This window comes from Diceros bicornis, chromosome 7 (assembly GCF_020826845.1).
Source record: "Diceros bicornis minor isolate mBicDic1 chromosome 7, mDicBic1.mat.cur, whole genome shotgun sequence".
NCBI classification, from domain to species: Eukaryota; Metazoa; Chordata; class Mammalia; order Perissodactyla; family Rhinocerotidae; genus Diceros; species Diceros bicornis.
The window spans coordinates 25,783,443-25,797,296 of record NC_080746.1 but is presented as its reverse complement, the minus strand read 5'-3'; the positions used below and the strand labels follow the sequence as shown (position 1 = coordinate 25,797,296).

General features: G+C 34.8%; 1 protein-coding gene across 2 annotated transcripts in view; it reads right to left on the bottom strand.

Annotated features, from left to right (window-relative positions):
* Positions 1 to 13,854, bottom strand: part of RDX (radixin) — a 66,592-nt gene that overhangs the window by 41,095 nt on the left and 11,643 nt on the right. Inside the window, exons 2-3 of one of the 2 annotated variants that reach the window (XM_058545263.1) lie at positions 9,888 to 9,966; positions 362 to 445 (exon numbers count right to left, since the gene is read on the bottom strand). In XM_058545263.1, the coding sequence (XP_058401246.1) occupies positions 362 to 445; positions 9,888 to 9,899 (96 nt within the window). In that variant the 5' untranslated portion in view covers positions 9,900 to 9,966. Of the gene's footprint in view, positions 1 to 361; positions 446 to 9,887; positions 9,967 to 13,854 lie in introns of those variants that run through there. The other variant, XM_058545264.1, reaches the window with a different exon arrangement.

The following is a 13,854-nucleotide window of genomic DNA, read 5'->3' as shown; positions in this document are numbered from 1 at the left end:
CTATGTGGGACACTGCCCCAGCATGGCTTGATGAGCAGTGAGTAGGTCCGTGCCCAGGATCCGAACCGGTGAACCCCAGGCCGCCAAAGCGGAATGCGTGAACTTAACTGCTGTGCCACCAAGCCAGCCCCCACAATTATTTTTTAAAAAGTCCTATTCCTCAAATCTAGGAATGAGAAAGAATAAGAATGTCACTACAGCTGTTCAAGATATCTGAACAGGTACTGTGAAAATCCCAAGTGCTACACTACTGCATTATCAGTACAAGTACAGGCAAACAGAGAAAGAAGTTGCATCCGACTTCTTCCAGCTTCCAAATTACAGCATCAAAAGATGCACACTTCATGTGGCTAAATCATACCTGGTCAAAAAGTTGTTTGCCAGTTGTATTGGGCTGAATGGCAAATTCCAGCTCAGCATCCATGGTGGTTACTCGTACGTTGATCTGTAATAAGAACAAAAGGGATGATCAGTAGGAGACAGAATATACTTATTAAGTGTTAGGAATGAGAAAATACTTTTATCAATATATAAAATAGAGTCATTATGTAGGCAATAAAGAGCAACTTCATAATTGTACCTAATATTTTCTGTATTGGATAAAGTGATCAAGTTTGATTTTAATTGCAGGAAATCTTAAATCTATTTGAAAAACAAAGAGCTTATGAAGTCCTTTTTTAAAAACATTTATTGAATACTTAACATGTACTAGGCACTAGACCACGAGCTTTCCATATTCTCATTTAGCCCCCGCAACACTGCTAGACGATATGTTCCTTTCTCCAGAAACTCCGAGTTCCCATCACTTGCCCAAGGACACATGGTATGAAATGGCAGAGCAGGTATTTAAACTGAGGTATAACTACAAATTCTTCAAATGTCATTCACTATACCATATTTCTTTCAACACAAAAATCAGACGTTTAGTTTTATTCACACTGCAAATGTATTCTTCACTTTATAAAAAGTATTTATCTATTGCCCTTTGTTAGACTATTTTAAATTCTCATCTTTTTGTGTAAATACCTTTCTAGTTAGATATCTCACCAAAATATGGTGAGCTATCTATGCCTTCACCAAAATAATTTTAATTCCAGAGTAGCATCTTCACCTAGAATTCACAATGTGGTACAAATTTACCTTTTTAACTTTTAACTCACACTATTAGAACTCTAAATCAGACTCATTTCCCCTCATATGTTTTACTCATTCTAATAAGCACAACCTCTGCACACACAGCTTTTATCTGAAATACCTTCTCTAATCAAATAAATCTTACAGATCTATCTTTCTTTAAAGTAGTATCTATTAGGAAATATTGATACACACACAAACAATAGATGTAACATATGTAAACAATGAAGCATAATAAAATGAAACCTACAGGGATATAATATATATTTGGTCTTCATCCTGGTTCCTGGCACAGAACTTCTAAAACCCTTGGCATTTCCTAAACCACAGATCTGAGAGGAGCATCTTTTGTTATTCATAATAAGCCCCTTTCAACCATAGTTGAGTTTATGCTAATGAGGTGACTCTAGATAGGCCCCTAGATAACTTCAGGATGGGGGTTGGTAACCAGAGGAACCAACTATGTGATTAGAGCCACCCACCCCAGCTCCAAGGAGAGGACAGAGGACGGGAATTGCATTAATCATCAACGAACAATGATTTAATCAATCACGCCTGCATAATGGAACATTCATAAAAATCCTAAACAAAGGGGTTCAGAGAACTTCTAAGTTGGTGAATGCATCCACATGCAAAGAGGATGGTGTACCTTAAATGTTACAAGGACAGAAGCTCCTGTGCTCAGGACCCTTCTGGACTATCCCTATGCACCTCCTCTTCATCGTATCCTTCATTTGTATCCTTAATAATATCCTTTATATGAACTGGTAATAATAAGTAAAGTGTTTCCTTGAGTTCGGTGATCTGTTATAGCAAAGTATAGAGGAGGGGATCATGAGGAGGGGATCATGAGAACCCCAATTTGTAGCCAAGTAAGACAGAAGTATGGGTAACTTGGGGACCCATTCCTTGTGACCAGCATCTGACGTGGGGGGCAGTCTTGTGGAACTGAGCCCTTAGCCTGTGGGGTCTGCACTAACTCCAGGTGGTTGGTGTCAGAATGAATTAAACTGCAGAACATACAATTGGTTTCTGCACAGAAGTGGAGAATTGCTTGGTGTGATGTCAGAAATTCTGAGTAAAGAAAAAGTTTTCCTTTACCCATAAATCTACTATCCAACTTAGTAATTAGAAATGACAAATAATGTTGCCTATACCAGTGTATTTCTTTTTTGTGATTTCTCTGTCCCTAATCCCCCACAGGTAAGCACTAACCTGAATTTTGTGTTTGTCATTCCCTTGCTTTTTTTAAAAGAATAGTTCTATCACAAATGTAGGTATCTATATGTAAAATATTTTGTTTTTCTTGATTTTTAGCCTATTAAAACTGTACAGTACTTGCTAATAAAGTGTTCTTTCTTGATGTGGGCAATGGTTACATGAGGATATTTACGTTATTAAAAGTCATCAACTACATACTAATGACGTGTTCTTTTGGGTGTGCATATTCTATTTCTGTAAAAAGTTTAAACAGAAATTATACTACACTGTAGTTTGTTTTTTCACAATTATATTTCTAAGATTCACTGATGTTTTTGTGAGTATGGTCATGGGCCACACGACAACACTTCAGTCAACAACAGACCACATATACAACCGTGGTCCCATTAAGATTAGCACCACACAACCTAGGTGTGTTGTAGGCTATACCATCTATGACGTTCACACAAGGATGAAATCGCCTAACACATTTCTCAGACACAGTTAAGCGACGCATGACTGTAGTTGCAATTACTGCTATACAATATCTACACATGACTAGACAATCATGTATTTACCCAATTACCTGTCAATAGACATTAAATTGTTTCCAATTGTTTGGCTATTAACAACACTGCTATAAACATTCTTGTACATGTTTCCTATTGCATGCATCTGAGTTTCTCTAGAAGTATGTACTCAGAAGAATTCCAGCGTGATAAAGTATCATACCTTCAACTTTACCATGTAACAATGAATTGTCTTCCAACATGATTGTATCAACTCACTCTCCCCATCAATAGTGCATAAGAATTCCTGATCTATATTTTCACCCACAGTGGGTATTATTATGGTTTTTAATGTTTGCCAAGCTACTGGGTATAAAACAATATCTCAATATAGTCTTAGTGTTCAGATCCCTGGTTCCTAATGAGCCTGAGAACATTTTCATACGCGTGGTATGCAGAATTCTAAGACAGCCCCCATGATCTCCATCCTCTGGTATTATTCTCATGATTATGTTATGCTACATAACAAAAGGGATTTTGCAGATGTACTTAAGGTTACTAATCAGTTGATCTTAAAATACAAAGATTGTGTGGGTGGGCCTAAGCTAATCATAAGTACTTTAAAATCAAAGCATTTTCAGGGCCGGCCCTGTGGCTTAGCAGTTAAGTGTGCGCACTCCGCTGCTGGTGGCCCGGGATCAGATCCCGGGCACGCACCCGACGCACCACTTCTCCGGCCATGATGAGGCCGCGTCCCACATACAGCAACTAGAAGGATGTGCAACTGTGACGTACAACTATCTACTAGGGCTTTGGGGAAAAAAAAAGGAGGAGGATTGGCAATAGATGTTAGCTCAGAGCCGGTCTTCCTCAGCAAAAAGAGCATTAGCACGGATGTTAGCTCAGGGCTGATCTTCCTCTCACACACACACACAAAAAATCAAAGCATTTTCTCTGACTAGTTGCAGAAGTCAGAGAGATTCAAAGTACGAGAGGAAATTGACACAAAAAAGGTTCCCCACTGCTGAAATGGAGGGGCTATGGGGCAAGGACCTGACATCAGCCTAAAAGAGTTAAGAGTGACCCTTAGCCAAGAGCTAGCAAGAAAATGGGGACTTCGTTCTCCAGTAAGAAGGATGGATCATTTCGCAAGAAAATGAATTCTGAGCTTGAAAATTCAGGAATAAGCTTGAAAGAGAACCCCAAGCACCAGATGAGAATGCAGCTTGGCTAAACCTTGATTTTAGGCTGTTGAGACCCTGAGCAGAGAACCAAGACATCATCTCATATTTCTAACCTATAAAACTGTGAGATAATAGATGGGTGTTGTTTTAAGGTACTAAATTTGTTATGCAGCAACAGAAAACTAGTATGTTTATTGACCATTCAGTCTCCTCGTCTTTGAAATGTCTGTTTACATCTACAGCTTATTTTTCTATTGGGCTTTTTCTTACTCCCATGTAGGAGTATATTCTACATATTAATCCTTTGTCAGTTACTTGTGTTACAAAAAAATCTTTTCCCAGTTTGCAGCCTGTCATTCTACTTTATGAAGTGTCCTTCTTTAAGGTAAACATATTCTTAATTTTAATGTTGAACTTATCAATGTTTTACATACAGGTATCAATTTTTTTTTTTGCCATACTTAAGAAATCCTTTCCTACTCTGGAGTGATAGAGATATTCTTCTATTTCCTAAAAAGTTTTATTTTTCATAATTTTTCTTCAATGATTTTTGCTTATGATTTGAGGTAGAGGTCCAATTTCATTTTTTAATCCCCGTAAGAATAATGATATGGAGATTTAAAATATCCAAATGAAGTATATTATTAGTTAACTCACTCTCCAAAGACTACTCTGTCACAAATGATATGTCAATAGGTATGAGTCTGATTTTGTGCTCTCTATTCTGTTGCATTGGTCAATTTAACTCTTCTGTCAATACCATACTGTCTTAATTACTCTATCTTTAAATAAGTCTTGATATGTGGTAGGGCAAGTCTCCCCTCATTATCTTCGGAACTGTTTTGACTATTCTTGGCTCTTTGTTCTTGCTCTTGGCTTCACATAAAATTGCACACTTATCAAATTACCACATTATGATTTAAATTGGAACTACACTAAATTTATCAGTCTCTTGGGGTGAGAAGTGACAACTTTTCCACATTGACTCTTCCTATCTATGACTATGGTTCTCTCTGTGCATTAACTCAGGTCTCCCTTAAGATCTTTCAAAAAAGTGTTTGTAACGTTCCCCATAAAAATCATATTAATCGTTTGTTATATATCTTTCCCCTAGATCATTATGGTTTTGTAGCTATTATAAATACAGGTCCACAACCCCTTAACATTCTAAAAGCACTGAAAATTGAAGTTTATTAGCTAATTTCTAGCAAAAATTTAACATTAAGTGATGTGAGACTATTTGGTGAATTAATTTATCCCACTTCAAATGAATATTCATTCACATTTATCTATAGAAATGTTTCTGAGGTGATGCAACAGACCTTGACAAAATTTTCATGATATAATGACATATGCACATAATATACAGTATATTTATCTTTCTAAAATCCAAAATATTCAAAATACTGAAACTTATCTAGCCTAAAGGGTTTCAAATATAGGACTGTGAACCTAATAAAATAACTTTCCAAAATTTTTCCTGGTTTTGCACCTGGTAGAAATGCGGTTGATTTTTATATTGATCCTTTTATCAGTTCCCTTGCCAACTGTTATAATGAGTCTTCAACTCTTTGTGTTTATATAAACCAGGGATTAGAAAACTTTCTCCGTAAAGGGCCAAAGAGTAAATATTTTAGGCTTTGCAGACCTTACAGTCTGTTGCATCTACTCAACTATGATACTACAGCAACAAAGCAGTTACAGATAAGGAAAAATGAGCATACTGTGCTCCAATAAAACTTTATGGGCACTGAAATTTGAATTTCATATGTGAAATATTATTCCTTTCAATTTTTTTCAAACATTGAAAATGTAAAACCCATTCTTAGCTTATAGTCTGTACAAAAACAGGTGGCAGGCTGGATTTGGTCTATGGGCCATAATTTGCCAACCCTTGATATAAACAAAGAATCTTAACATCTTCAAACAGTGTTTCTTCCCTTCCAGTCCTTGAGCTTTTGATTTCTTTTTCTGTGCAGGTTCCCCTGTTCAATATTGAACAGCAGCAGTGATTGTTATCTTTTTTCTTGTTCCTGATTTTTTTTTTTTTTAATTTTATTTATTTATTTTTTCCCCCAAAGCCCCAGTAGATAGTTGTATGCCATAGCTGCACATCCTTCCAGTCGCTGTACATGGGACGTGGCCTCAGCATGGCGGTAGAAGCGGTGCGTCGGTGCGCGCCCGGGTTCCGAACCCGGGCCGCCAGCAGCGGAATGTGCGCACTTAACTGCTAAGCCACGGGGCCGGCCCTTTGTTCCTGATTTTTAACAGCAATGTTTCCACCATTAACATACTAAGAACAGCTTTCGCTGTAGACTTTCTTTTATACCTAGCTTAAGGTATAAGCTTAAGCTTATTTTTTGTTTTTTAAATCATTAATAGTTTGTTCAATTTTAGCAACTGCTCTTTCTGAATTTACCACAACTTTTCTCCTTTTAAACTAACCATATGATTGTGGCAGATATTGCTTATTGTTTGATGACCAAAATCTAATAGAATTATAGTTGGACATATGGCTACTGAGCCACAGAACATTTCTCAATGTCTTTTGCAATTAGGTAGGGCTATGTGACTAAGCTCTCATCAACAGAACACAAGCAAAAGAGTCATAAGCCACTTCAGCACCTAGGCATAAAACAGTGAGCCTGCTTCTCTATGCTATTTCCTCCCTTCCTGCTGGCTGGAACCCAGACATCGCAATAATTCGCCTTTATGAAGACAATAATAATGCTCTAGGCCAGAAGTGCTCAAACTTCTTGGTCTCAGCATCTCTCTACACTCAAAAATTATTAAGCATCCCAAAAAGCTCTTGTTTATCTGGGTTGTCTGTCAACGTTAGCACATTAGAAATTAAAACTGAGAAAATTTTAAGATAGTTAATTCATTTAAATATAACAAGAACAAATCTATTAGATGTTAACATAAATTACATTATGAAAAATAAATATTACTTATAAGTATACTTAACAAAAAAGCACTATAAGGCAACTTTTAACGCCTTTTCATTTGATCCTAACAGTAATTCTCTGAGGTAAGGTAATCAAAGCACTTATTATTAAATCAACTTTATTTTACAAGTAAAAAAAAATATGTCTATAGAAGTTGTGACTTGATCAAGATAAGTATAAAATGTGACCAACAGAATCAGCGTAAAACATGGAGATCAAATTAAATTTCTCTAAGCTTTGTGTTTTGAAAAATTAGACTTTCTTTTCTTCTTTATTTTGCAGGGGGTTGGAGGGCAGGGGGTGGGGTGGCTAATTATAGTCTAACCTTAAAAGTTTAAAGGAAAAAAATACATCACTATTACTATTTTAAAATATTTTCTTCCAGGGGCCGGCCCCGTGGCTTAGCAGTTAAGTGCGTGCGCTCCACTACTGGCAGCCCGAGTTCGGATCCCGGGCGCACACCGCTTCTCCAGCCATGCTAAGATGGTGTCCCACATACAGCAACTAGAAGGATGTGCAACTATGACATACAACTATCTACTGGGGCTTTGGGGAGAAAAAAAAAAAAAAAGGACTGGCAACAGATGTTAGCTCAGAGCCAGTCTTCCTCAGCAAAAAGAGGAGGATTAGCATGGATGTTAGCTCAGGGCTGATCTTCCTCACAAAAAAAAAAAAAATTTTCTTCCATAATTTGTATGCATTAACAACACATAGTTTATATCCAACTGTATATACAATTTTGAATCCTTAACTCTAAGGAATAATAAATATTCTCCACTCAATTATACTGACAGTTTGCAAAGTAGTTGTAAACTTTCACATTCCTACCAGAAATACATTAGAGTTACAGCTGATCCACATGCTTACCAGCAGTATCAGTCTTTATTTTAAGCCCTTCTAGTGAGTATAAAGTGGTGTCTCACTGTAGTTTTTATTCATTTCCCTGAGAACTAAAGACACTGAGGATCTTTTCATGTGTTTCTTGGCTACTAATGTATGTTCTTTTGTGAAGCATCTGTTCCAAGTTTTTGCCCATTTTTTAAAACCTGGATTGTCTTACTAAGTTCTTAAAGAACTTTATATTGCAATTATTTTCTCCCATTCTGTCTTGCCTTTTCATTTTCTTACTGCTGTCTTTCAAAGAGCAAGTTTTTAATTTCGATGAAATCCAACTTTTTTAATAGTTCAAACTTTTGGTGTATAATCTAAGAAACTTGGCCTACCCCAAGGTCCCAAAAATGTTTTATCTTTTCTTCTAGCAGTTTTATAGTTTGAAGCTTTTGATTTTGGTCTATGATCCATTTAGAGTTATTTTTGTGCGTGTAAATCGTGAGGTAAGGGTCACTGTTCATGTTTTTCTGTATGGATAACTGTTTGTTCTAACACCATTTGTTGGAAAGAATTTAATTTCCCCATTGAATTGTATGACACTCTTGTCAAAATTCTAATGAATATATGTGTGTAGGTGAATTTTTGTTCCACTGATCCTATTATCTTTTCACCAATACCACACTGTCTTATTTTTGTAGCTTGTGAATAAGTCTTAAAATCCAGGAATGTAAGTTTTCCAACGTTGTTCTTTTTAAAAATTGCTTTAGCTACTCCATATAAATTTTAGCAGTTCCATATACATTTTACAATCAGCTAGTCAATTTTAACCAAAGAAGCCTGCTGGGATTTAATGGATCGGAATTGCATTCAATCTACCATTACAGTTGGGGAGAACTGACATCTTAATAATATTTCCTAGACATATCTATGAAGAATGTATATTTTCCTGTATATTTAGGTCTCTAATTTCTCACAAGTTTTGGATGTAGAGATCTTGAACAGCTTCTGTAAATTTATTCCTAAGTATTTTATATCGTCAATGTTGTTAGAAACAGAAATTTTTTTACTTCCTTTTTCAAATATTGCTGCTAGTATATAAAAAAGACAACTGATTTTTAAAAATACAATCTTACGTCCAACAATTTTGCTAAATTCATTTATTAGTCCTAGTAGTTGTTTTGTAGATTCCTGAGGATTTTCTACATAAACAATCACGTCATCTGCAAATAGAAAAATTTACTTCTTCCTTTTTGATGTTTGTGCCTTTCATTTTCTTTTACTCTTCCCTCCCTCCAACAAAGTACAGTTTGTTAATTGTTGCATCTTTAAAGCAATTCCAAAGCGATATCCATACTAGAAAATTCCAGTAACTACAACCAATGATTTTCTTAAAAAGATAATTGGCCAAAAGAAACATCACTGAAAAAACACCCTAATTTTGTTAGATGAAGTAAGAACATTTATCCTAAGACAAAAGGAATAAACTTTTGTCAAGAACTATATAATTATAAAACTAAGTAAAATGATCACACATGTACCCTTAAATAAAAAATCTAAGACTATATAACATGAGCATTGGTATCACTAACATCAAAGATAGAATTATGAGAAAATTAATAATGCACGGATCCTTCCAACTTCTAGTCACTCCTTCCTAATGAACAATAAGTTGCTGTTTACTGAGCACTGAATGTGTACCAAGTTCTTCTAATTCTCACCCTACTCCCTTGAGTAAGTAACTAATTACATCTCCATTTTATATATGAGGAAATTAAGAATTGGAGAGACAGAACTAATCTAACAAAAGTCACTCAAATTAAGTGGCAGGGCCAGGATAAGAAATAACAGTCTGATCCCAGAACACATGAATTTTAATCCTAACCAGAGTGTTACCTATACCTGTTCTTCACTGGCCCACATAACACTGTGCTCTAGCCACATTAATCTAAACCAAATAACAGTAATATCAGTGTCTTTTTATTCCCAACAGGTCTACCGTGATTCTTTGCCTTGTTCCAAAAGGAACTCAATAGTGTTGATATTTCAGCAAGTAAGTAGTGACAAAAGTAAAATACACTTACTGGTTTCGGCATTTTCCTTCTCTTTTTGTCACCTTCTTTAAAAATTCTTCACTTTTATGAATCCTGTTGTCACTTTATGCTAAAGAAAAAGAAAGCAAAATTGATCTATTATCTTTTTATATAATGCTTTTATTTTAACCATTTATATAGAATAAAATATTAAAACATTTAAAAATGAGTTTAAAGTAACAGAGCTCTCTTATTTTATTCTAATTTTCAATGTCTTCTATCATTTCACATTCTCTAAAAATATTTATAGCTGTGATTTAAAATAGCACACATCTCAAGTCACACAATATAAACATACTGATCACCAACTAAAAGTTTTAATTTAATTAGAGACAACACAAAGCAAGGAAACAAGATTGCTGAGGGCTCAAATGCTGTCTCTGTCTGAGTGAGGCTCACGCTTACATTCAGCCTGGTGTAGAGAGAGGGACAGTAACACTGAGGATAAAGGATTCAGATTCTAAAGAGATGAACTCAAGAACACTTTTCAACCTTTTTTATGAACTGCCAAAGACAAAAGGAAACTCTGATTAATGTAAACTATAAAAAGATAACTTTTTAAAGAAAATTACTTTTTCTTCTTGAGAGTTTAAAAATCTGAGAAGAGAAAAATATGTAGTTTATTCACCTACCGTGTATAAAACAGCCATAGTCTGCACGCTAGGAAGCTGCATGCTTCTTAGCAGCAAGCTAGATGCCTTCACTGAAATTGAGAATTGCCCTTAAGACCGAGGTTAAATTGTATCTCCCCCCGCAAAGCAACAGAAGTGAATCCTCATCTAGGAAAACCACCATGCTGTCTTAGGGTAAACGTTCTTACAAGCATCTAACAAAGTTGGTTTTTCCCCTTCCGAATCTACCGAAAGATCTAACATTCTTAATCATTATTAGTTGTCCAGAAAAAATGATTATCGTTCCAATTTGAAAATCTATAGTGAGAAGCATATTAGATTATTACTTGAAAATCAGCTTATATTGATAATATCTCTGCCAAGAAACTTTATTCGTTATACTAGCATCAACTAAATTAATACACAATTAGTTTTGTGTTTAATACTATATTATTAATTGCTTTTTAAGATGCTATAATTAACAAAACTGAAAGTTCTCCAAATTGAAATAAAAATGAAACATTGAAGTAAGGTCATTTCTCTGAATTTTACTCAATCACATGCCAATAAACCTTTCTATGGAGAAAACTTGCTCCTGAGATATTTTTTATCTAATATACTGGGCTATGCAAGTCAGTTGGTAAGGATTAAACTCCTCATTTCCTAACTCTTCTTATTTCCTTAACCCTCAGCTAGGCAATGATAAGCCAGACAGTCCCTTCCTGCAGTCACTTACTTTAATGAACCTTTAATGAACTTTAATGTACTTCCATCATATCTAATTCTATATTCTCTTTTCATCCCACTACCATTGTCATAGTTCAGACCATTATCATCTCAGGTCTTAAAACACCCTCCAAATTGACCTGCTTTTCACATCATTTATAAGCCAGTAACTCCCAAATCCATATCTCCAGAACTTGCTTGGCTAACTCGGCTTGCCCAAGATCTAAAGATTATCTCAAACATAACATGGCCAAAACACTTAAATCTCTACTCCACAGCAAAATCTGCTTTTCTACACGTCTTGGTGACATATTTCTAGAAAGTTATTCATAGTATTCTCTCATTTTTTTATATCTCTACTACATCTGCAGTTATGATCCTCTTTTCATTCCTAATAATGTTAATTTTTGCCTTTGCTTTTGCTTGATTAATCCTGCCAGAAGTTGCTTAGCTTATTGGTCTAAAAGCCAGCTTTCAGTTACATTGATCTTCTGTTTCTTTTATTTTTCTCTTTTATTAATTTCTGTCCTTTTCCTCATCATTTTTCTTTCTTACTAGTTGGCTTTACTCTGTGGCTCATTTTCTAATCCTTAAAATTGAAAGTTCACCTAAGTAATTTCCAATCTTGTTTCTTTTTCTTACTTTCTTAAACACTAAAAACACATGATCTATAAAATATTGATTCAGAATATTGTTTGCTTTATCTCATATTTCAGAGAACAATTTTCTTCCAACTCCTCATACATATGAGACATGAGGGTTTTATATCAGAACTTTTTGAATCACAGTAAATTTCCCAGATTACACAAGCACTTTTTGAATTAGTGTATTTCACTCTAAAATTTTTATCCCAAGCCACAACTACCCATTTATATAAAACATTAGGACTTTTTTTTTCCTATTTGTATTCTTGGAATATATTTTAATACCTATAGTGTAACCACTATACTCTATTTTAAGTGATTTTTTTATTTTTTAACCAGATCTGCTCTAGATTTCTTTGCCTCTCTATGTTTAAATCACTTATCAGATGAGGTCTGTGAGCTTTCTGAACTCACATGTACAAAAAGCATTTCAGATCAACATGCCTGCCCCAAACAGTACTTTTACACTCAAGAGACAGAGAGCATCTTGCAATGAGACAGCTCCTAAGAAAACAAATATAAATCTCCTTTTCTGGGCAATATTTTTTGAGAAAACTGTCTTGCCTTCTATTTGAAACTATACCATTTTCCTAAGTATCACTTTAGTAGTTTCCCACACAGGTTTTTATACATAGTTTTTTCATGATGTTTAGCTCTAAATGTTTCATTTTCCAATTATGATTTTTAATCACCACTAAGAAAAATTTTCTTTAAGTTTTCAAATGGAATGGTTAGAGGCCTGGGGGCAGAGTGCCATCTTTTTATTATTTATTTCTAAGTTTATTACACTGTAGTCAAAGAATTCATTAAAACTTCCTTTATAAGGGCTGGCCCCATGGCATAGTGATTAAGTCCAGCGCACTCCACTTCGGTGGCCCAGGTTCGTGGGTTCAGATCCCAGGCACAGACGTACACCACCTGTCAAGCTATGCTGTGGCAGCATCCCACATACAAAATAGAGGAAGAATGGCACAGATGTTAGCTCAGGGGTACTCTTCCTCAAGAAAACAAACAGGAAGATTGGCAAGAGATGTTAGCTCAGAGCTAATCTTTCTCACCAAAAAAAAAAAACTCCTTTATATTTAGTACTTGGAAAGTTTAGTTTCTTTTTTGACTGTTCCAGGTATAAATGAAAATAATGTATTTTCTGCATTTTGATCATTAGATCAAAGCTTGATCATTAGTTCAAGCTAGACCAAATACTTAACGTTTTGTTTATAGTCTCTCCAGTATCACTCATTTTAGTCTACTTAATCAATTTGAGAAAAAATGTATTAAATTTTCCCAAGTATGATTGTGGATGTTAACTTCTTCTTGTAAATTGCTGGTTTTTTATTTATAGGCTTTTAGGCTATGTTATTAAGTGAGCATAAGTTTAAAATTGTTATATCTTTCCAGTGAATACTTTTTTTTTTCATTAAGTAATAATTTAGTTGTACACAGAATTCTAAATTGATCGTATTCCCTCAGCACTGGAAAGATATTAATTTTTTCCTGGCATCTGTTACTGCTGTTGACAAGTCTGTTGTCAATCTAACTCATTCCTCTGAAGTAATCTGCCTTTTCTCTCTGCTTTCCTTTTAAGAATCTTTTTCTTTTTTTTTTGGTGTTTTTCAGATTTTCTTTTATTTATCTTGTTCAGGATTTGGTAAACTTCCTTATTCTGAAGACTCATGCTTTTCTTAAACTCTGGAAAATTATTAGCCATTGACTCTTTCCCAGTCTCTCTTTTCACTCAGCAATTCTTATTAGATACATACTGGATATCTTATTCTCTAATCCATGCCTACTTTTTTATATTTTCCATCTCTTTAGTTCTCTGTGCAAGATTCCTTTACTCATTAATTCTCTCCAGTTGTTTTTAATGTTTTACCTCTCCAGTAGTTTAAAATTTCAACGATTATATATTTTTATTTCTAGAAATTCCTTTTTGGATTTTTAAAAAATGTTTTTTAATAATGCTATGCTATTTTATAA